The following is a 24,454-nucleotide window of genomic DNA, read 5'->3' as shown; positions in this document are numbered from 1 at the left end:
CTGCTGGATCCGTCAAAACGTATGCAAACTGATGGCATTTGTCAGACAGATCAGGATCCTGGAAAAAACGTATCCGGCATTTATTTTTATCACATTTTTTGCCGTCTGAGCATGCTCAGACCGCAATGCCGGATCCGTTTTGCCGGAGCACTCGGGCATTATTGCATTTCAATGGGAAAAAATGCCGGATCCGGTATTCCGGCAAGTGTTCCGGAATTTTGGACGGAGATAAAACCGCGGCATGCTGCGGTATTATCTCCGTCCTGAAATGGCAAAAAGACTGAACTGAAGACATCCTGATGCATCCTGAGCGGATTGCTCTCCATTCAGAATGCATTAGGATAAAACTGATCAGTTCTTTTCCGGTATTGAGCCCCTAGGACGGAACTCAGTGCCTGGAAAAGAATAACACTAGTGTGAACGTACCCCAACACATTGCTAAAGAGTCCAAAAAGCCAAATAATCCCTTTAAGGAAACAGCAATTTTTTTTACATTTAACTTTTTTATTTTTCCACTGATGTAGTGACAGGAAGACTTTTACGTTGTTGGCACCATTTTGGGGTACTTATGATGTACAACTTTCATTTTCCTTCTTTCCTAATTTCTCTCAGTATGATTACAGAGATACTTATTTTTCCATCTGCAGAACTTTATGAGGGCTTGCTCTATAGTGGGATGAGTTGCCTTTCTTATACTTTAAGTTGTTATGGATGCAGCATTACCAAATATACTGTATATAGTTCTTTTTTTTTCTTTTTTTCCCCTTAATATTGTATTTTTACGAGGAACATCTTTACTTGAAATTTTTCTACAAACATTGATCTTCTTACAATTTTTTTTTCACCCCATTATAGGACCTGATCATGCAATTGTTTGATCACCTGTAAAGCAGTGTATGATACCTGTCAGTGACACACACTGACAGGCAGCCCAGTAGGTCCTGTGTTGGGCAGGGACTAATAGGCAGACCTGGAGGCATCATTGTTAGGCCCCTGTCTGCCATGACAACCCATTCATTGGAGCAACAGAAGAAGCTGCTTCCATCTATCTAACCACTTAGATGCAGGTCAGCACTGACCCTGGTATCTAGGAGGTGAAACTGCCGGGATTGGAGTTACCTCTGATCCTTGCTATTAGATGTAAGTGCCAGCTCCTATGCCGTCACTATGACTTTACTAATGTGGAGGAAAGGGGTTGATACATACAATTCCTACAGAAAAGGCCAAGAGGCCTGAACACTATACCTGGGCAGCAGACAGGTTAAACATGGCTCCTCGTTTAGCAGAGAGACGAAGGCGCCGGATGCCATGAATGGAGAATCCTCGCTGGCAGCATGTGTCTATTACATCTCCATAAGCACGGGGTGGCACAGTAGGCGAGACCACCAGAAAGACATCACCTGAAGGGGCCGGGAAACACATGAATAGTGTGGAAGTGGAGGGCCGCACACTGTAGTTGCTGGTGCCCGCAAAGACTGAACAGTCGTAATCAATGTAAATTGCGGCACAGTTGGTAATTGCAGTTTTGGTAATTTTATTCATGCGATATCATACAAAATTCATGATCCAGTTACATTATAAGCTCAGTTAGACGACCACTCTTGATAATGATGATGACCGGACGTTTCGGTCCAAAAACGGACCTTCTTCAGCGGTCTTATTATCTGTGATAGTAATAACACAGATCACATTAATAATGTCATTTCTCATTTAAAATGACTAATTCTCATTTATTTTCTATTATTTTTCCTACACTATCTGGTTCAGATCTCCTGCTGTAGTAATGCACGTTGATGTTTCAGGTGCACATCTTACTACCCCGTGATTATCTTCATACAGTTACATATTTCTTTTCTCGTCGTCCATATCTAACATGTTCACACACTGCCATCCCCCATCCATAGTTTATTCACCGAACACCACATTCCATATCCATTTTTATCCATTTTCATTTATTATCCTTAAGTTCTCCTCTGCATTTGCCTCCTAAATGTGTGGGACGCATAGCACTACTTGCTATGTCACATGATGCTGCTGTGGAACGCACGCTCGCGCCACCGACGAAGCAGCCGCCGGCTCACTGCGCACAGTGCTTCTACTTCCGGCGGCTGCTTCATGAATTATTATCACAGGGATCGCAGGTCAGTGGATGTAACGGAGCATTAGATTGCATAGAAAGGGGGAATATAAATGTAATTTTAACTCCTAAGACTCCTGTGCCCAGCCTTCTGTCTCCCAGGGAAGCACAGCGTCTGCACAGCCCTTAGCAACGCTCTTTTGAAGAGTGCTTCTAAGGGCCATTTCAGCCCCAGTTTTCTACCAAAAATAAAAGTTTTGGCTAAATAAAGTCTATTGCAAAATTGTTACCTATCACTTGCCCTACACTTTAGCAAAAATAAATAAAAATATGACAGTTATCCTTTAAGTATTATCTTTTTAATTCAAGCATCATCTTCTTCCAACCTCCTTATTCAGCCCTGTAATTTACCTTGCCCTGTAAGCACCCCAGTGGCTATCCCCATATGCATTCCCCTTGCAGTACACAGACCCCTTATTCCCTAGAGACTATATACTCCCCTCCTATCTTCATTTTCATTGTAAATCCCTATCAACATCTATTCCTCCTACATGCTGTATCTCTATAATTTCTCAATAATTTTCTAGAAATTTCTTAGAGATTCTTAATCATGTCCGTCTGGCTACATCATTAAGGTGATCTGTGTTATTATATCACAGATAATAGGACCGCTGAGGAAGGTCCGTTTGGACCGAAACGTCCTGGTCATCATTATCAACAGTGGTCGCTTAACTGAGCTTATAATGTAACTGGATCATGAATTTTGTATGATATCGCATAAATAAAATTACCAAAACGGGAAACAATTGAAAAATGCCACAGTGACAAGACAGATCTGTCCTGGGAGACAACAGAGCGGTGTTTTATCTATACTGCAGCGTTTCAAGTCTCAAGGACCAATTATAGGAGTCTTAAAGGGGTATTCTGGTAACAGGAAGTTACCTTCCTATGCACAGGATGGGGGTCAGACTTGCTGCCCTGCTGTACTCGGCTATCTCTAGCAGTCCCATAGACTTTGAATAGAGCAGTAGTGAGCATGCTCGACCATTGCTTATTCAAACAGGGTCATGGGACACCCGATCTTGTTCCGGCAGTCAGACCCCCACCATCTAACAGGTATCCCCTACCAGAATTCTGTCTCTAAATGGTAATTCTACTGTAGTAACTGTACTAAAAGATTTCTCTAAGTGCCATACAAGGCTTGCAGCTCTGCAGCACTTACTAAAGGTGAATGAAGGGTGGTCGCAGTTACCTGAGTGCACAAAGCATTGCGTTACCTACCCCTAGTGGTCGCTGTGAGCAGAGCAGGAGGACTGGCAATGACTTTCTGTCGGGCTCTGAGATCTAATATCGGGAAAAGATACGAATGACAGAAAGAAAATACTAACGATGAAGAACTTAATAAGTGAAAAGTTACACTTATTACCTGAGTGGCAGGCTCCTTCCTGATGGATCCGAAATTCGAGTGTTCAGGACCCCATTGCTGGGAATTCTACCACCAAACCAATGACTGAGGTCCCTCAATATGTTCCCTGAGGTGCGGGAATAATGCAGGAGCGGAGATTCTCTTGTGAGACCATAGAGGGCGCTCAGGGAGTTCTGGTCTGTCTGACGGGCAAGCTGTGGATCACAGGGGCCCGATATGCTTTCCCATGTGCTGCCTGCGTGGGACCCCCGCAAGGCCATAGCCAGGACTGGTAGGCTTTTCATGTCTCCTTCGGCATAGGAAGGAGGGATGGTGTCTGAAAAAGAAGGGTAAAACCAATTTTGACAGTATTACATATATATATATATATATATATATGTACATACACAGTCAGGTCCATAAATATTCGGACATGGACATAATTCTAACATTTTTGGCTCTATACACCACCACAATGGATTTGAAATGAAACGAACAAGATGTGATTTACCTGCAGACTGTCGGCTTTAATTTGAGGATATTTACATCCAAATCAGGTGAACGGTGTAGAAATTACAACAGTTTGCATATGTGCCTCCCTCTGGTTAAGGGACCAAAAGTAATGGGACAATTGGCTTCTCGGCTGTTCCATGGCCGGTGTGTGTTATTCCCTCATTATCCCAATTACACTGAGCAGATACAAGGTCCAGAGGTCATTTCCAGTCTGCTATTTGCATTTGGAATCTGTTGCTGTCAACTCTCAAGATGAGATGCAAAGAGCTGTCACTATCAGTGAAGGAAGCCATCATCAGGCTGAAAAAACACAACAAACCCATCAGAGAGATAGCAAAAACATTAGGCGCGGCCAAAACAACTGTATGGAACATTCTTAAAAAGAAGGAACGCACCGGTGAGCTCAGCAACACCAAAAGACCCGGAAGACCACGGAAAACAACTGTGGTGGATGACCGAAGAATTCTTTCCCTGGTGAAGAAAACACCCTTCACAACAGTTGGTCGGATCAAGAACACTCTCCAGGAGGTAGGTGTATGTGTGTCAAAGTCAGCAATCAAGAGAAGACTTCACCAGAGTGAATACAGAGGGTTCACCACAAGATGTAAACCATTGGTGAGCCTCAAAAACAGGAAGGCCAGACTAGAGTTTGCCAAACGACATCTAAAAAAGCCTTCACAGTTCTGGAACAACATCCTATGGACAGATGAGACCAAGATCAACTTGTACCAGAGTGATGGGAAGAGAAGAGTATGGAGAAGGAAAGGAACTGCTCATGATCCTAAGCATACCACCTCATCAGTGAAGCATGGTGGTGGTAGTGTCATGGACGTGGGCATGTATGGCTGCCAATGGAACTGCTTCTCTTGTATTTATTGATGATGTGACTGCTGACAAAAGCAGCAGGATGAATTCTGAAGTGTTTCGGGCAATATTATCTGCTCATATTCAGCCAAATGCTTCAGAACTCATTGGACGGCGCTTCACAGTGCAGATGGACAATGACCCAAAGCATACTGCAAAAGCAACCAAAGAGTTTTATAAGGGAAAGAAGTGGAATGTTATGCAATGGCCGAGTCAATCACCGGACCTGAATCTGATTGAGCTGCATTTCACTTGCTGAAGACAAAACTGAAGGGAAAATGCCCCAAGAACAAGCAGGAACTGGGACAGTGGCAGTGGAGGCCTGGCAGAGCATCACCAGGGATGAAACCCAGCGTCTGGTGAGGTCTATGCGTTCCAGACTTCAGGCTGTAATTGACTGCAAAGGATTTGCAACCAAGTATTAAAAAGTGAAAGTTTGATTTATGATTTAGATTCTGTCCCATTACTTTTGTTCCCTTAACCAGTGGGAGGCACAGATGCAAACTGTGGTAATTCCTGCACCGTTCACCTGATTTGGATGTAAATACCTCAAATTACAGCTGACAGTCTGCAGGTAAAGCACATCTTGTTTGTTTCATTTCAAATCCATTGTGGTGGTGTATAGAGCCAAAAATGTTAGAATTGTGTTGATGTCCCAATATTTATGGACCTGACTGTATATAGAGTCATAGGACACCCTTTTATTTCAGAAACAAAAGGGAAAATGAAATATCTGAATACCCCAGCAAATATTGGGTGAGGGGGCCTATCTTTGAAGCTATGTCCAGAACATGGCCACCATCTTGGTTCATGGGCAAATATTTCCAATGGGAAGGGGGTCATCTAGCATATCAAATAATTTTCCCAGAAGTCGATTGCCACAATCAGATTTCCAATATCTTTTGTGGTTCAAAAGTTATCAACACAGAAACGTGCAACAACATCCGGGAACGTTCCCTGTGATGCACAGCTATTTGACGTGTTCAATGTGTTGTCCCTGGTGCTGAACACAGAACTGAAGGCTCAAAAGTTTTGAACTTTCTGTTATTGTTATTAACACAGAAAGTTAAAAACTATTGAGCCTTCAGCTCTGTGTGCATCACCAGGGACAAGACGCTGAACATGTCAAATAGCTCTGCGTCACAGGGAATGTTCCCGGTGTTGTTGCACCTTTCTGTGCTGATAACTTTTGAACCACAATAGATATTGCAATCGATTTCTGAGAAAATTATGATCTTCTCTGATATGCTACATGACCCCCTTCCCTTGATCCAATATGTCGGCTGACAAGATGGCGGCCATGTTCTGGACATTGCCTAAAAGATAGCCCCCCTCACCCATTACTTGCTGGGGTCTTCAGATATTTCAGTTTCCCTTTAGTTTCTGAGATAAAAGGGTGTCCTGCGACTTTTGACTCACCCTGTATGTATAACTTTATGTATAAAAACACACACGTACATATGTTAGGACGCAGAGCGGAGACTTCTGGGTATAGCAGTCTTACTCCGCATACATCCAGCCCGGCTGTGAGGATGAGGTGTAAGGCATGGTGAAAAGCAACAGAATCATGGAGGAGGGTATCGTACATTATGATAGGGACCACCTATGGAGAGAAGAAAAAAGGAAGGCTCCTAAGAACCACAGAAATAGAGATATATATTGGATTGTTGGGGGTCCCTCTGATCACTAGCATGAGGGTCTCATGCTAGCATGTGAGTGAGCATGCACGCCACCGCTCAATTCAAAGTCTACTGGACTTACTGACATGTATAGGACTCGCTGACCCCTCATTGCCATAGACTTTGAATGCAGCAGTAGAGGGCATGCTCGACCACAGCACCATTCAAAGTCTATTGGAATGACTGACATGTATAGGACTCAGCCAACCCGTCATTACCATAGACTTTGAATGGAGCAGTAGCGGGCATGCTCAACCACCACTCTAGTCAAAGTCTATTGGCTGACTAACATAGCATGTATAGGACTCAGCCGACCTGTTATTACCATAGATTGTGAATGGAGCAGTAGTGGGCATGCTCGGCCACCACTCCAGTCAAGACTATTGGGCTGACTGCGATAGCATGTATAGTACTCAGCCAACCTGTCATTGCCATAGATTGTGAATGGAGTAGTAGTGGGCATGCTCAACCACCACTCTATTCAAAGTCCTCCACGCTGCAGTCATGAAAAGGGGCATTGGGATCCATCTGTCTTAGAGATCAGGGAGACCCCTGCAATCAAACATTAATCTCCTATCCTGTGGACAAGTTATAAATGTCAGATGCTGCATGAGAACCACTAATTGAAAGCACAGAAATGGGTTGTCACCCAAGTTCCCTAGAGGTCTGGGCAGGATATCTCTAGTCATCTAGCATTACAAGACTAGATGATGTATTAAAGGGGCTGCACATGATTAGAAAAACATGGCTGCTTTCTTCCATAAAACAGCGCCTCCCCTGCCACAGGTTATAGATGGTATTGCAGGTCAGCGCCATACACTTTAATAGAGCTGAGTTGCAATAACAGACACCACCATGGACAGGTATGGTACTGTTTCTTGCAGAAAAATGATCTCACCGTGTACAACTCCTTTAAAGGGGTATTCCCATCTCAGAAACAGTGACCCGCACCTATCTCTAAAACGAAGTCTAACATAAGGCCGGCGGTGTTGGGTCCGGCCACCACCAAGCCTTCCTATTGGCCTGCCGAAAATAGCCGAGTGGCACGCTCCCATTTATTTCTTTGGGGCCGTCGGAAATAGCAGAGCCAGACCTTGGCTATTTTCAGCGGCCCCATATGAATGAATAGAGGGCAGCCGTGCATGCGCTGTGCACCCTCCAGGACTTTGCCCGTTCCGTTATCGATATAAGTGCGGGACCCAGAGGTGGGACCTGCACCTATCAGCAGCGACTGCCCCCATTGTCTGAGAAGACACAACCCCTTTAATGCTTGACTAAACGGATTTACTCCATCAAGCTGACATAAAAGGAAAACGCAGCGTTTGATAGAATTAAATTACCGGATTTATCTGTCGAACTGTAAGATTCTTACCTCAATTTCCCCATCCTTGAAGAATTCGGGGGCCAGAGGACTCAGCTTCTCCTCAGTCTCCAACGTTTGCCAGAAAAATCCAGAGGGTGAGGAGAAGACCTTCTCCACCGCCTGCAGAGGGGAGAGAATGGGAACAGATCACTGTAGTAAACCAGATATGTGAAAATAGCAAAAATTATAATTTCTCATCCGTATGATGATTGGGGGACACAGGCTTGACCGTGGGTATAGCTGTTGCCACTAGGAGGCGACACTAAGCACAAAAGGTGTGAGCTCCTTCCGTCGGCTATACCCTTCCTACAGGTTTAGCTTAGTGTCTGTAAGAGCACACGTTTGCCTCTTCTGACGCTTCTCTGGGGCGTAGAGTTTTGCAGACGGTGTGTCACAACCAGACAGCTGAGAAGCTCTGACAGAGGCCTTTCAGAACCTCCTCCTTGAATTTCTGTGTTGTGGTATTCAGCTCCTCCTCTCGTCAGCCTCTCTCAGCTGTCATGTCTTAATTGCTTCCCTTTAAATGCCTCCTCAGAATGCTTTTCTGGGCGGCTTATATTTCCTCCTGGAGTGTGTGTGCACGCTGTTCTGTCCTCCTGTTTGCTTCAAAGCTAAGTGTACTTTTATATGTTTATATCTGTTTGCTGGATCCCAGATGACCCTGACTCCCTCCGTGTCTTGTGTAGGGAGCCGGTGGTCGTGTCCCCTCACTATTGTAGGGTGCTCAGGGCTTTATAGTCAAGGTTCGTGGATATGCAAACCTCCACCATTAGGATCTTTGCATAGGCTGAGCAGCCAGGGAAAGTGCCAGGTCTTCTGCAGGGGTCTCCCTTGGTTCCTTAGTTTTTGGATCCAGCGAGTCGTTTATACATGTTGCTTTGCCTTGTTACCTGTACACATTCCGTGACATTATAAGCCGCCGAAACCGTCTTAAGCATGGATCCGGTTTCACTTTTGGCTGAACGCTTCCAGGGTCTTTCATTGGAGGTAGCTGACCTCCGTAAGACTTTGTCTCAGCTTCAAGTGACCGGTTCAGCTTGCGTTCATGGAGCTTGTTCTGAGCCTAAGATCTCGCTCCCGGATACGTTCTCCGGGGGTAGTGAGAATTTTGTGCGTTTTAGAGAGGCTTGCAAACTCCATTTTCGCCTTCTTCCCCATTCTTCTGGTGATGAGGAACGGAGGGTGGGGATCATTATATCGCTGCTCAGGGGTAACGCTCAGTCCTGGGCCTTTTCGCTGCCGGAGGGGGCACGGCCCCTCCGTTCAGTGGATGAATTCTTTTTAGCCCTGGGTCAGATATATGATGATCCGGATCGTATTGCTCTGGCGGAGTCTAGACTACGTCTCCTATGCCAGGGTAAACAATCCGCAGAAATATACTGCTCAGAATTTCGGAGTTGGGCAGCTGATACTGGTTGGAATGATGCTGCACTCCGAAGTCAATTTTGCCATGGTCTTTCAGAGGGATTGAAAGATGCATTTGCCTTTCATGAAAGGCCTATTTCTTTGGACTCTGCTATGTCTCAGGCCGTTTGTATTGACAGGCGTCTTAGAGAGAGAGGAGAGATCTCTCCTTCCTGTCATACTCGGTCCCAGGACTGTGCAGCGGTCCCATTCTCTGCGCAGGGGTCTCAGTCGCTGTCAGCCCCTTCTGAGCAGGAGCCCATGCAGCTGGGGTTGATTGCTTCTGACAATAGAAGATTCAGCCCGCATGGGAGGGTTTGTTTTTGTTGTGGAGGTATTAATCATTTGGCAAATATTTGTCCCTCTAGGAGATTCAGGCAGTTCTCTGGGTATAATAAAGAAACAAAGAGGAAAAAATCTTTGAAAAATGTTCCGTCTGTTACTATTGGCAGGATTGAGGCGGAAATTGAAGATTTTCCGTTTGCTTGTAGTTCCCGTTTTGTCCTGCCGGCTAGGGTGGCGCTAGAGAGCAAGAACATTTTTTGTGAGATTTTTGTGGATAGTGGAGCAGCGGTTAATCTCATTGATAATCACTTTGCGATAACTCATGGTTTCCAGGTGTGCGCTTTGAGAAAGGATATTCCTGTGTTTTCTATCGATTCCGCTCCACTTTCTCAGAAGTCATTAAAGGGCATAGTTCACAATATCCGTTTAATTGTGAGTGATGCTCATGTTGAGGATGTGTCATGTTTCGTCCTTAGCGGTTTGCCGACTCCTCTAGTGTTGGGGCTACCCTGGCTCACTAAACATAACCCCACCATTGAGGCAAATAAATGGTTGGAGTGACTTTTGCAGAGAGAATTGCCTCACGACATCTGTTTCTGAGGTTGCTACTAAGACTGTACCATCTTTTCTCTCTGAATTTTCGGATGTCTTCTCTGAGAGTGGAGTTCAGGATTTGCCCCCGCACAGGGAGTACGATTGCCCTATTAATCTCATCCCAGACGCCAAGCTGCCTAAATCTCGTTTATACAATCTTTCCCAACCTGAGAGGATCGCTATGCGTACTTATATCTCTGAGAGTCTGAGAAAGGGACACATACGACCCTCAAAGTCACCTGTTGCCGCTGGTTTTTTCTTTGTTAAGAAAAAAGATGGTTCTTTAAGACCTTGTCTGGATTTCAGGGAGCTGAACAATATCACAATTCGTGACCCTTATCCGCTTCCTCTGATCCCGGACCTGTTTAACCAGGTTGTTGGGGCTAAAGTCTTTTCTAAATTAGATTTAAGAGGGGCATACAACCTGGTCAGGGTCAGAGAAGGGGACGAATGGAAGACGGCCTTCAATACCCCTGAGGGCCATTTTGAGAATTTGGTTATGCCTTTTGGGTTGATGAATGCCCCAGCCGTTTTTCAGCATTTCGTGAACAGCATTTTTTATCATTTGATGGGAAAATTTGTATTGGTGTATTTGGATGACATTTTGATTTTTTCTCCCGATTTCAAAACTCATAAGGAACATTTACGTCAGGTCTTGCTCATCCTGCGGGAGAATAAACTATATGCGAAACTGGAAAAATGTGTGTTTGCGGTTCCAGAAATTCAATTTCTGGGGTTTCTTCTCTCCGCTTCTGGTTTTCGCATGGACCCCGAGAAGGTCCGCGCTGTGCTTGAGTGGGAGCTTCCTGAGAATCAAAAGGCGCTGATGCGTTTTTTGGGCTTTGCCAATTATTACAGGAAGTTCATTTTGAATTATTCTTCTATTGTTAAACCACTCACTGATATGACCAGAAAGGGGGTAGATTTTTCTTCTTGGTCAGTAGAGGCGCGTAAGGCCTTTTCTGATATCAAGGAGAGTTTTGCTTCCGCTCCCATCTTGGTGCAACCTGATGTTTCATTACCCTTCATAGTTGAGGTTGATGCTTCTGAGGTGGGTGTGGGGGCGGTCTTGTCTCAGGGTTCCTCTCCTGCCAATTGGCGACCGTGTGCCTTTTTCTCAAGAAAACTCTCCTCCGCAGAGAGAAATTACGATGTGGGAGATAGGGAATTGTTGGCCATCAAGTTGGCTTTTGAGGAATGGCGCCATTGGCTAGAGGGGGCCAGACACCCTATTACCGTATTTACTGACCATAAAAATCTGGCCTACTTGGAGTCAGCCAAGCGTCTGAACCCGAGACAGGCCAGATGGTCGTTGTTCTTTTCTAGGTTTAATTTTGTTGTCACGTTCCGCCCTGGAGTTAAGAATGTGAAGGCAGATGCCCTGTCACGTTGTTTTCCGGGAGGCGGGAATTTTGAAGACCCGGGTCCCATTTTGGCTGAAGGTGTGGTGGTCTCTGCTCTTTTTCCTGAATTGGAGGCAGAGGTGCAGGCAGCCCAGTCAGAGGCTCCTGATCTTTGTCCTCCTGGGAGGTTGTTTGTGCCTCTCGCTTTAAGACACAAGATTTTTAAAGAACACCACGATACGGTCCTTGCTGGGCACCCGGGGGTAAGAGCCACACTGGATCTCATCGCTCGGAGATTCTGGTGGCCTGCGCTTCGTAAGTCGGTTGAGGGTTTTGTGGCAGCCTGCGAGACTTGCGCTCGTGCCAAGGTCCCTCATTCACGGCCATCAGGTCCTCTCCTTCCCTTACCCATTCCTTCCCGTCCTTGGACACATCTGTCCATGGACTTTATCACGGACCTGCCTCATTCCTCGGGGAAGACTGTGATTCTGGTGGTGGTGGACCGTTTTAGCAAAATGGTGCATTTCATCCCTTTTCCTGGTTTGCCCAATGCTAAGACGCTGGCGCAGGCATTTGTTGATCACATTGTCAAGTTGCACGGTATTCCTTCAGACATAGTCTCTGATAGGGGCACGCAGTTTGTTTCCAGATTCTGGAAGGCTTTCTGTTCTCGCTTGGGGGTTCGGTTGTCATTCTCTTCTGCTTTCCACCCGCAGTCGAATGGCCAGACAGAGCGCGTCAATCAGAATCTGGAGACATATCTGCGTTGTTTTGTGGCGGAGAATCAAGAGGATTGGTGTTCTTTTTTGTCCCTTGCTGAGTTTGCTTTAAATAACCGTCGTCAGGAGTCCTCTGATAAGTCACCATTTTTTGGTGCATATGGGTTTCATCCACAGTTTGGGACTTTCTCGGGAGAGGGGTCTTCTGGTTTACCTGATGAGGACAGATTCTCCTCGTCTTTGTCATCTATTTGGCAAAAGATTCAAGAGAATCTAAAGAGCATGAGTGAGAGATATAAGCGTGTGGCTGATAAGAGACGTGTGCTTGGTCCGGACCTGAATGTTGGTGATCTGGTGTGGTTGTCTACCAAGAATATCAAATTGAAGGTTCCCTCCTGGAAGTTGGGTCCTAGGTTTATTGGGCCTTACAAAATCCTGTCTGTCATCAATCCTGTTGCATACCGTCTTGATCTTCCTCAGACTTGGAAGATCCATAATGTTTTTCATAAGTCCTTATTGAAACCTTATGTTCAACCCATTGTACCCTCGCCTTTGCCTCCTCCTCCGATTATGGTTGATGGGAATCTTGAATTCCAGGTCTCTAGGATTGTGGATTCTCGTCTTGTCCGCGGTTCTCTTCAGTACCTTGTTCAGTGGGAGGGGTATGGTCCTGAGGAGAGGATGTGGGTCCCAGTGACGGACATTAAGGCCTCTCGTCTCATCAGGGCATTCCATAGGTCCCATCCTGAGAAGGTGGGCTCTGAGTGTCCGGAGTCCACTCGTAGAGGGAGGGGTACTGTCACAACCAGACAGCTGAGAAGCTCTGACAGAGGCCTTTCAGAACCTCCTCCTTGAATTTCTGTGTTGTGGTATTCAGCTCCTCCTCTCGTCAGCCTCTCTCAGCTGTCATGTCTTAATTGCTTCCCTTTAAATGCCTCCTCAGAATGCTTTTCTGGGCGGCTTATATTTCCTCCTGGAGTGTGTGTGCACGCTGTTCTGTCCTCCTGTTTGCTTCAAAGCTAAGTGTACTTTTATATGTTTATATCTGTTTGCTGGATCCCAGATGACCCTGACTCCCTCCGTGTCTTGTGTAGGGAGCCGGTGGTCGTGTCCCCTCACTATTGTAGGGTGCTCAGGGCTTTATAGTCAAGGTTCGTGGATATGCAAACCTCCACCATTAGGATCTTTGCATAGGCTGAGCAGCCAGGGAAAGTGCCAGGTCTTCTGCAGGGGTCTCCCTTGGTTCCTTAGTTTTTGGATCCAGCGAGTCGTTTATACATGTTGCTTTGCCTTGTTACCTGTACACATTCCGTGACACGGTGGTTCTCCGATTGGCCGGAGGGTTCTTGTTTAGGCCCACCCTTAGAACTGCTCTGTAACATCCCATGGTCAAGCCTGTGTCCCCCAATGATACGGATGAGAAAACTAGAATTTTTTTGCTTAGTGTCTGTAGGAGGCAGACCTCTCTGCTTTGCAGGTGTGATAATTTGCTTCCTTTTTTTAAATTTTTTTTCTTTTTTCTTTCCTTTTAGCAGGATTTCAGGTAGTCCTGGCTGCCTGCATTCCCACCCAGGAGACGGGAGATCAGGGGGTCCCCCAAACCCGCTGCTGGTTCCCGACCTCCAGAAGTCAAGGAGGACCAGAGGTTCTTAAAGCCTCTGCATCCCGCCAGCCTTCGGATCACCACGGACGCCCACCACAAGTCCCCTCTGTTTGCGGTGTAGCGGCCCTTCCCAAGGGGCCGCACACTGAAGGTGGTGATCCGGCTGGAGCCAGGGGGGCGGGGGGCAGAAGACGTTGGACGGGTGCGCTCCATCTGCAGGCCATTCCACCTTGTTACGGCATCCGGTTCGGGGCTCCACCGGGAGGCCCCGGCTCTTTTGCTGCCTACTCCCGTGTCCCCCAATGAACGGAAGAGAAACAGATTTTACAGTAAGTACAAAAATCTAGTTATATCCCACAATTTCATGAGACATCACCAATTACAGAATGTGCACACCCATGCACCCACCACTAGGGGGAGCTTGTTGAATACTCAATTTTTTACTATTACCCTGGATACCAATGGCAGCTTACTAGGCTGGATAGCGGTCAGGGGAATCCTCGCTGTGGAGCAGGGTGAGGGTCCCATAGGTGGGACCTGCATCTATCAGACATTTACTGCATAGCCTGAGGATGAGAAAACCTCGCCTCCTCCTTGAACTTAATGGATGTCAATGCAGAAGAAAGTGACAACACTGGAGCCGTCACTTGCAAATCCATTTGCATATTTAGCTTTCTGTGCACTGCCGCTGGGTCACTGGTGCCCCCTGGGCACTTATGGTACTGATGCCAGGAGCATTAAAGCTTAGATTTTTTGATCATACAAGAGGCATAACCATTATGTATACACTGCCCCACCTGTTGTCTACATAAGCTCTGTCAGCAGTTTTGAGGGGTCATAATTCCCTTGAAGACCGGATTTCACTCCATTCAAACTCCCTTCACTTTGTGCAAACCAATATGGCCGCCATTAGCTTTTTTTTTTTTTGGGTGGGATATGGTTCATTTTTATATAAAACAATTCTTAAAGGGTTTGTCTTTCATCGGTATCTAATCAGTGGGGGTCCGACTCCCAGGAACCCCACAGATCGGCTGTTTGGAGAGACTGCGGCCTCTTCCTAGGCCAGCGACGTCCTATTCAAGGGAACGAGACTGAACTGCAATACCAAGCACAGCCACTATACACTGTATGGCGCTGTGCTTGGCGAGCTGCTCGAACAGCTGGTCAGCGGGGGTGCCCGGCGTCGGACTCCCACTGATCAGATATTGAGGACCTATGCTCTGGATAAATCATCAATATTAAACACCCGAAAAACTCCTTTAAAAATCCCCCAATCTACCTGTAAGACGTGTGGCTTTGGTTACCTGTGGGTCGGGGTTCAGCATTACTATGCTGCTTAGCTTCACGACCGGGACCTCCAGGTTTAGCGGGAATAGTTGCCCCTGCAGCTGCTCCATGACGCTCTCTTTCCAGGGGGCGACGCTCTGCAGAGTGTGGTTCGACAGGAACCGGGAAACCTGTTGGTAAAAACTTGATGTCCCACGGAAGTCTTCTTTGCCCTGTGTTAGTGAATGAAACAGTAGCACAGGCTCTATGTCAGGGAATTGCTTAAAAAGTTATTCCCAAATATACTGTATCTGGTAACTCCTCATCATCACTTGATATCGACATTACCAAGAGGAATAATAGAGGAAAGCCACAGCACAGAGTTGTCAGAATAGTTATTTTATTTCATCACATCTTTCCCACCTTGTGCTTTCGCGCCTTGGTACTTTTAAGGGCCGACGCTTCCCGAGGTGAGACGCAGGCATAGAGCGCCAATCCTTCCTCCCGCCACATCTGTTGAAGTCCTAGCACCTGGAAGGGGGCATCGCCCTCGTAGTGGAGATTTAAAGATGCGACCTAACATAAGACATTAAGAGATGAGGACAATGGCCGCTGCATCGAGTATGCAGGAGGAGAGTGCAGTCAGACTCACCAAGGAGAGAAGCCAGGCGAGAAGAGCGTTGTACGCGTTGGCCATTAAGAGCGCTGAGCGGCTGATGTGCTGTCCTGGCGCGAGAACCTGCCCGCAGCGGGACAGACGGATAGTGAGGAGTAAAGCCTCCACTCTGCCGCTCGCTGGCAATGTGTCCATCTCAGGGCCGTACGAAGCTTCCTGTGAAGAGGATCACGGTGGGTCACACACAGAGACATGGTTACCCCTGTGCGCTAAAACGTATTGGGACGTGTTCACAAAAAAATGTCTGGACGGCGAAAAATTGTGCAGATTTTTACTGTTTGTTCACAATTTTTAGAAATACCCGTATAACTTGGCTACGAGTACCATACATGCCATTAATTGTACTAGATGTACCAAAGGGCAGCAGTAACATGCAAAGCTAATCAAGGGTTACTAGAATATGCCATCACTTTATGACCCCCACCGATCCCGAAAATATGGACGCCTGGGCATCTCAAAGTGAGAGGCTACGTTCACACGACAGCCACTAAAAACAGACGCATTGTCATTCTGCATCCACGTGTGGATCCGTTTTCTGGCCGTGTGTCCATTTTTAATGGCCGTTTTGCATCCGGTTTTAAAATGGATGAATGTCATTGTGCGTTTGTTATTTTCTGAAAAACCCAACCCCTGCAGTGCCCTCAGTATATAGTATACCCCCCCACAGAGCCCCCAGTATAAAAAACAGCCACCATATTTCCCCCAGTAGCTATAATGTGCCCCCAGTGTCTATAATGCCCCCAGTATAGAAGGCCCTCCCAAAATGTCCCCCCAGTATAAATATTGACCCCCAATAGTGCCCTCCATTAAGATAGATACGGAAAAAAAAGATAAAAACCCTCACCCCATCCACTTGAACATGAGGGAACACTCGCTCTGGAAGGGAGCAGGACCTGACGCTCCCACCAACACCATGCCACCACGTTGGGAGACTCAGGTCCTGCTCCCTCCGGTGCACAGCGAGTGCTCCCTCACGTTCAAGTGGATGTTTTTTTTGAAAGGCACTTTTACTTGTTTTTAGCGTCTGTTAGACAGGTGCACTCCTGCCTGAACAGCTGTTAAAAACGGAGCCATTGATTTCAATGGGGTCCCATCTGGTCGTGAAAACGGCCAAAAATAGGATATGTCCCAGCTGCTATTCACTGGCCAATAAAAAAACGGCCATGTGAATAGCCCCTAGACTTCTATTAGTTCTGAAAATTGCCATTTTCCTGTTCACTATGGATTTAAAATCTTCACCACGGGTCCGGTTCCTCTACTTTGCGGGTGCTGTAACAAGGGGTGCATTTACCGCACACAAATCGGCGATGGCAATATCCGTCCCGTGCGGACAGATATGCTTCCCCCAAGTGCCATCTTACAATACGTCATACACAAGTCAGTGGCACGAATGTCTTACCAGATGGAACAGCACTGGCGTTTGCTCTGCCGCTGTCTGCCGGCCGCGCACCGAGCTCCGAGGTCTCATCCCCTCCAGCTGGCTCTGCATCGTCTGCCTGCTCTTCTTCTCCCTGTGCCGCTTTTCTCTCTGTGATTGCTCCTCTGTGCTGCAGTGACAAGAGAGACTGGTATTTACCCCTCCATACACGTAACAGAAAAGTGAGCGAACTCCCGATTTCAGCAGGACGGGTTGGCGATGGGTGGGTCCTCCCAACGCTTTCCTGACGGATGATGCCAGGGGAGGAGACGATCAGGCATGTTAAATTATAATGCCCAATCCTTTTGTTCTCTGGTATTGGCTTATTCACCTATCCCCATTGAGAAAACATGCACGCTTAGCCAAACCGAGTGTGCATGTGTATAGCAGAACGGAGAGGAATAGTTGTTGGCCAAGCAAGCGTTTGGCCGAAGGTTTCTGAAGATGTGTGGCCACCTTTATGGTCTCCATGCGTCATTATCTTGGTACCCACACAGGTTGGCTTTCAGGGGTATTCACTGCAGCAAAGTCCATCACCCATTACCTGCGGCTTTCCTGAGCTTTCCTCGGTTCCTCGCTCTTTTTCCTTGGACTTTCTTCTTTGGTATCCTTCTCTGGGATTTCTTCTTTGTTCTGAGGGCTGCATGAACCGACCTCCACCTTGGTGTTCAGCCCCTGCTCCTGAGGGGATGTGGTCTTTTTGGGGGGCTCTGGACTGCTGATGACGGGCCGCTGGGGATCACGGTCCGGTGGCGAGCGAGATCTCATCTTGCTGTTGCGCAGCTGTCGCAGTAATGCACTTTTACCAGTGTGCACTGACCTGCAGGATCAAGGTGCAATGGTCACAATGAACGAGAGCTGTGTGTGTGTTCTGAAAGGCGAATCAGTCTCACATTCATCTGGAATATTTTTTACATGCATTATATCGGATTGATTATGTTTTATTAACTGTTTACTGCACTGTCATTATGCCCCTTAAGGCCAATTATAGCTACCTTTTTACAGCTCCATCCAAAAATCTAAGTTGTTAATAGTCTTCAGCTCCTATGGGTCTCCATGGTTACAGACTACAAACAAACCCTGTGTAGTCAGAACCTGCAGTCCTCTTCTGTTCTATCTGTCCTCTACTTCTTGCTGGCCCTTACTTGGTAGGTTAGCACGGAGCAGAGGACAAAAAGAAGGGGGGGGTGACTGCAGGATCTGACTACACAAGGTTTGTTTGTAGTCGGTAACCATGGTGACGTATAGGAGCTATAGACGGAGAATGATACCCTTTAACTTTCCATCACATGTAAGAACTATGCATTTCCCACAAACTGACATAATAGTACATCACAGCGATGGCGCAGGCACAGAGGCTGCACCCACGCCATCACCTGCAGGCTTCGGCTGTATCATACATCTGTCACCATACTCTAATGGTTAAGAATAGAGTTTCTCCAATCCTGCCCATTTAACACTTTAGATGTTGTGGTCAATATGGGGTATGGATGGTTTGCTATGGCAGCAGGGGGCCTAAAAATGGTCCCCAGGTCTGCTCAGAGGCAGGGCCTAATAGGGTGGCTGTCAGCATTATGCAATTCATAGGGTCTGAAATTAAATGTAAAAAAAAAAAACATAAAAAAAACAATACACAATAGGTATTGCTGCGTCCGTAACAACCCGAACCATAAAATTATCATGGAGAACAAAACTGCAATGCCACCAATGTCCATGAGATGGCGATGTAAGGACACTCTCTGCACAGTATACAATGTAATCAGTAGGGATCACATACTGGTGGAGAGGTAGATTCCCATTACAATATATGCCATCTATTCACTACAGATCCATTACTTCCGCATTATAACACAATAATGGTCCTGCCTCTTCTCTACACGTCTGAATTAATATTTGTCGTCCTCCGTCTGGTTCCTCTATCAATAGCCTTGTGTCAATGTCAGTCATGTTACATCATCCACCATGGGTGATCAGTCTGTGACTTACACATACTGTGGCACATCTGCTCTCCTCGGGATCTTCTGAACTGGTTCTCCACCACCACCAGTCATCAGGTTTGGAGTGGAGGACGTCACTCTCAGGTCTATGAAGACTGTGGGGTTATTTTCCGTGCCTCGCCTTTGATGCACCATTTTCATTTTCTTCTCGTTCCCATTTGGTCTGCTGAGGACAACAGGTTCTGAGTGATTAAAGGGGCTTCGAAAGATTTAAACCTCTCCCCTATCTGCAGGACTGCTGGGACCCCCGCCGATCACTGGACCCATATGAATGAAGTGGTGGTCTGACTACTAAAAGTACAGCGTTGTGCTGTACGGAGCATTGTGAACAATCAAGGGGACCTGCTGATCCCAGACATTGGTGGCATATCTCTAGGATATGCCACCATTGTCAGATAGGAGTGAGTCCCATCTCTGGGACCGGTTCATATCTCCAGAAGCTAAGGAGAACACATCACTCATGTGCGGCATGCTTTCTGTTCACTTCTATGGGAGTTTTGAAAACGGCCAAGCATGTTCGGAAGTCCTATAGTGGTAAATGAGGGTGGACACGTTGTGAGGTGCACTCTCCTTCACTTTGGGGGCCCCGTTCTGGAGATAGGAGTGGGTCACAGAAGAGGGACCTGTATCTATCCGACATTGATGACATATCCTACCAATATGCCACCAATGTTTGAGATGAGAATACCCCCTTTAATGTTGGTGGCTAATCCTATGGACAAGCCATCAACTTTAAAGAGGCAGAGAACCCCTGAAAGGGCGCTGAAACATGGTTAAAAGGGTAGGTTCTGCTACCCACATCTCTAGTGACTGGAACATAACCTTACTAAAGCTAACGTCAGTAAACCTGTTGCCACCCATGACCTAGCCAGGCTTGTTGTAGGCTCTTACCAGAGCTGTAGGTCGTCTTTCCTTCACCCACAGTAAAAGCTAAGTTCATTGCACTCACCCTGTATCTACCTGCAGCGCCTTGTTGGTGCAACCCCTGGCATCCAACACCTGGAGAACATGCCCCGGTTGCCCTCCCCAACCTCTAGCGACACATCTGGCTCTTGTCTCCCACCAGGATACCTGTTCCAACTCTCAGAGTTGACCACCTCGTTGTCTACGTGTTCTCCTTTAAGACACTGATGAGGACTCCTGGCCTGTGACTGCCTGGCGCTTAATTCACCCAGCTGCTCCATGATTTGCTCTTGCCGTTTCTTTGTGGTGTTCTCCATAGATGGTATGGACGGGGGCAAGGCTTCTTCTGTGGACAGCAAGGAGGCCACATATCAACATACGCATCCATGTGTGACCCACAATATCCCACATTATCTTATGGTTCGTTGTCATCCAGGATATGAAACCTCTAGGAGGGCGGAGGTTCAGGTGCCGGGATACTGGACGTGGTGTGGGCATCTATACGGAGCTCACCTGGATGCTTTGCGGAGATTGATAATTTAACCTCGTCTGTCAGACGTTGAAGGATCGTCTCCAAATCCTCCTGATCTATCAGCTGCAAACAAGTGGGAAAAACATTTTACGACCAGCAATGATAGTAAAAAGTGAAAAAAAAAAAAAAAAACAGCTGATGGGCAAGGGGTGCCGGGTGCCGGGAGCCGGACCCTCTCTAATCTGATATTGATGACCAATCCTGAAGATCAGTCATCCATATCCTGAAACTGCACAACCCCTTTAAATAGGCGCGCTGTCCACTGGCGCCACCTTAGGTTGGTTTAGTGTATGACAGGCGGCTTTGTATTTTCTGTTACTGTGAATGAACCTTGACCAACAATTTCTTCGCAGTACTTTGGGTCTTGTGTTATGGACGCTCAGTGAAAACCACCTTTTATTTTGGTGATGTGTAATGTGTCGTGCTCAATACTGGTAGCACGATAAGAATTAAAGGGAGGCTCCAGCTAAAGCTTAAAGGGGTTGTCTCACCTCGCACATTGGTGGCATATGGCTAGGATATGCCACCAACGTCAGATAGATGTGGCCCCCACCTCTTGGACCTGTACCTATCCCTAGAACGGGGCCCCCTAACTGAAAGAGAGCGCGACACGGCGTGCTCTCCATTCACTTCTATGGCACTGCCAAACTGCCCGAAATAGCCCTGACAGCGCTCGTCTATTTTTGGAACTCCCATAGAAATGAATGGAGGGCAACTGCGCATGCGCTGTCCGCTCTACTTCACTTTGTGGGCTCCGTTCTAAAGATAAGTGCGGGTCACAGAGGTGGGACCTGCACCTATCTGACATTGTTGGCATTTCCTAGCCATATGCCACCAAGGTGAGACAACCCCTTTAACAGTTAGAAATCAATCCTTAAAGGGGTTGTCGATCAGGTTACGTGTCAAGTGGGACCACAAAGCAGAGACAGGGGAAGGGCGAAGGGATCAGGGAGGTAAGTATCATTCTTTTTCAGTTTTTTATTTTATTTTTATTTTTTGTGCCTTTCTGGCTCTTTTTGTAAGAATGGACCCCTTTAAATTCTTAATTGTTAACATTTCTGTTCTGCCAATTCCTCCGTACGTAGGGCCCCTGGGTGACATGGCCGACGTCCTGCTCAGGCATTAGAGGTCTCTATGGAAGCTTTAAGGGGGGGTGGAAGTCTCACTCACCTGTAGGGATGGCAAAGGGAACAGTTCCACCCCTGCCTCATGGGAGTTGTAGTCTTTTTGACCATTCTTAGGTTTTACAAGGCGATCTACAGCTATTCTTTCACGATTGTCCAGCTCTGCAGTGATCTGAGAAGGAGCTCCATGTGTTGGGTCTTCTCGGGTCTCATCCATGTTAGAGCAGGATACCGCAGGACAATCTGATGGAGAGCCTGGCGAATCTGGGGGATTTAGGGATCCAACGATATCAGATAGCACAGCGCCACCACCGCCTGTCTGGCCGATCTCTGGTGCAGGCAGAACCTAAAACAGAAAGAAGAACCAGATGAGCACAGGGCACCATTCACCAGGACGGGCCACCTCACAGCATATCCACCTGACCCCTTTAAATAGGTCTAGGGGCTTAGGTTCTCTTCTTACACGGGTCCAACCGCTACACCCCTAACTGCACATCCCCCGATCACTGTAAGGGCGAGTACTTGTGGATGTGTGGTCACTTCTCTGCCAGGAACACGCACCCCCATGTTTAGGCTTCGCTGGAGGTTCCAAGGGTCCCTGCTCCCTGATCCCACTTTAATGATGACAGTGTTCAGTGGGTCCATCTTGGTATGACGTTCCCTTTAAAGGGGTTGAGCCAAGTATAAAAGTTATCACCTAGCCACATAACCAAGTGAACAGTGGGGGTTTGACCGCTGGGACCCCCACTGATTCTCAGAACAAGGGTCCCATGTTCCCACCCTGTTGAAGCATCAGGCTGCGCATGCGCCATTCCGCTCCATTCATTTTCTATGGGACTGCTGGAAATACCCAAGAGCTGTACTCGCCTATCTCCGGCAGTAACCTAGAGAATGAATGGGAGCGGCATGGCGCATGCTCAGGATGGAAAAATGGCATTCGCGTTCTCTGGATTGGAATGGGACCCAGTGATCAGACCTCTTCCCCCCCCTATTAGTGGCACAACATGCACGTGATGAAGTCACATGTCAAGCCCCCCAAATTTTACATGAAGGCAGACTACAAACCTATAAGGCTGGGGTCAGCAACCTGTGGCACGCCAGCGGTTGTGAAACTACAACTCCCAGCATGCACACTTGCTACAGCTGCTTTTGAAACTCCCGTGGAAGTGAATGAAGCATGTTGGGAGTTGTAGTTTCACTGCTGCATTATAATATCCAAATCTGGGGCCATTATAAAAAAGTAGTATTGACAGGTCACTTCTGGGGTCAGTCCGCACTGCATCAGATGGATTTGCAGATGGATACCCTTTGACGTGTGCCACTGTACAGGAATACGTCACCCATGGTTAAAAAAAAACAACGTATACCGCGCAGTATAAGGAACGACACGGTGGACTAGGCTGCTCCATACAGCAGACATCCACCAGCCCACCAGGACACTCTCCGTTCAGGTAAATCTGGCCTATGGTTATGTCTACTGTATGGGCCAGGTACGCGAACGTAGCCTCACCTTCACCCTCTTTTACACCTCTGGAAAAGGTTTTTCTCACCTTAATTATAGAGTCATCATCCTCATCACCCGACACATCAGACAGGTGGCAGTCATCCCTCTGGAAGACCTCCAGCTCCTCCAACTCAAGGTCAGACTGTGGAAAGAATGACGTGTTTAGGACCGGTAATCATATCCACAATGAAGAGAAGACTCCGCATAGGAGGACGGGATCTGGGAATGTCTCCAGACCCGCAGCCCTTACATAGGGGACTCACCAAGGAGCTTGTGTCAGAATCCAGGGACGGCGCCGTCACAGAGGAAAGGAACAGCTCCAACTCATGAGCTCCTGGTCGATTTCTACTGGAGGCCATATTGGGAGTCTCACCTGTGTGCAGAAGACCCTCATGTTACAGGTATACATATATACTGAGCCGCCCCCTGTGTATCCCCCTACAGTGACAGCATTCAGCGGTATCTGTATAATGGAGAGTTCACACCCATGTACGACCACCGGGAATGAGGGACCAGACATCACCCGTCTTGGAAATGCTGGGGGTGAGATGTGATGTACGTCCAACTGATATCCCAAAAATGTCAATAGAGAGAAAAAGAAATTAACGCACCAGTCACGGTAATGTCATATCCCGGCGGATGAACACTATGGGGCACATCTATTAGGACGGACGTTTTAGATGCCGGTCTTAATAACCCCTATAGGTGACGGTGTATCCGCCGGAGTTATGAAGAGGCGCCAGCCACTACATAACATTGGTGTATCCAGCGCAAGTCTAAATGTAAGAAAGCTTCCTCACCGTCTTACATTTAGACCATTGTCTACGCCTAAAACAGGAGTAGAAAATGCTGCATGAGACGGACCGCCGGCCTGTCCTTCCCCACTTTTTTTTTAGACCTGCCGTGAGCGGGGAAGAAGTCGCAGATTCTGCCGCACCATGGTGTGCAACAGAATCTGCGCCCAATGTACGCCACAAAAGTGGTATATATCTGGTCGTAGATGACCCCCCATGTGTTATTTTCCATCACTGTGTTTATTATCCCTGTACTGTGACATCACTGTGTTTATTATCCCTGTACTGTGACATCACTGGGTTTATTATCCCTGTACTGTGACATCACTGTGTTTATTATCCCTGTACTGTGACATCACTGTGTTTATTATCCCTGTACTGTGACACCACTG

The 24,454-nt window shown here is 47.1% G+C and overlaps 1 protein-coding gene across 1 annotated transcript in view; it reads right to left on the bottom strand.

The window, feature by feature from the left end:
• The window catches only part of LOC122945357 (dynein axonemal assembly factor 8-like), an 81,485-nt gene that overhangs the window by 55,702 nt on the left and 1,329 nt on the right, over window positions 1-24,454 (bottom strand). Inside the window, exons 2-17 of the mRNA XM_044304431.1 lie at window positions 23,532-23,641; window positions 23,315-23,410; window positions 21,811-22,110; window positions 20,622-20,703; window positions 20,277-20,454; window positions 19,195-19,371; window positions 17,753-18,028; window positions 17,191-17,338; window positions 15,768-15,947; window positions 15,539-15,691; window positions 15,154-15,348; window positions 7,911-8,021; window positions 6,318-6,462; window positions 3,504-3,819; window positions 3,359-3,414; window positions 1,246-1,400 (exon numbers count right to left, since the gene is read on the bottom strand). Coding sequence (XP_044160366.1) covers window positions 1,246-1,400; window positions 3,359-3,414; window positions 3,504-3,819; window positions 6,318-6,462; window positions 7,911-8,021; window positions 15,154-15,348; window positions 15,539-15,691; window positions 15,768-15,947; window positions 17,191-17,338; window positions 17,753-18,028; window positions 19,195-19,371; window positions 20,277-20,454; window positions 20,622-20,703; window positions 21,811-22,110; window positions 23,315-23,410; window positions 23,532-23,641 — 2,678 coding nt within the window. The remainder of the gene's footprint in view (window positions 1-1,245; window positions 1,401-3,358; window positions 3,415-3,503; window positions 3,820-6,317; window positions 6,463-7,910; window positions 8,022-15,153; window positions 15,349-15,538; window positions 15,692-15,767; window positions 15,948-17,190; window positions 17,339-17,752; window positions 18,029-19,194; window positions 19,372-20,276; window positions 20,455-20,621; window positions 20,704-21,810; window positions 22,111-23,314; window positions 23,411-23,531; window positions 23,642-24,454) is intronic.

The sequence above is a fragment of the Bufo gargarizans genome, chromosome 8, assembly GCF_014858855.1.
Source record: "Bufo gargarizans isolate SCDJY-AF-19 chromosome 8, ASM1485885v1, whole genome shotgun sequence".
NCBI lineage: Eukaryota > Metazoa > Chordata > Amphibia > Anura > Bufonidae > Bufo > Bufo gargarizans.
Note: the sequence above shows the minus strand (reverse complement) of the source record. Positions and strands in the feature narration are given on the sequence as shown.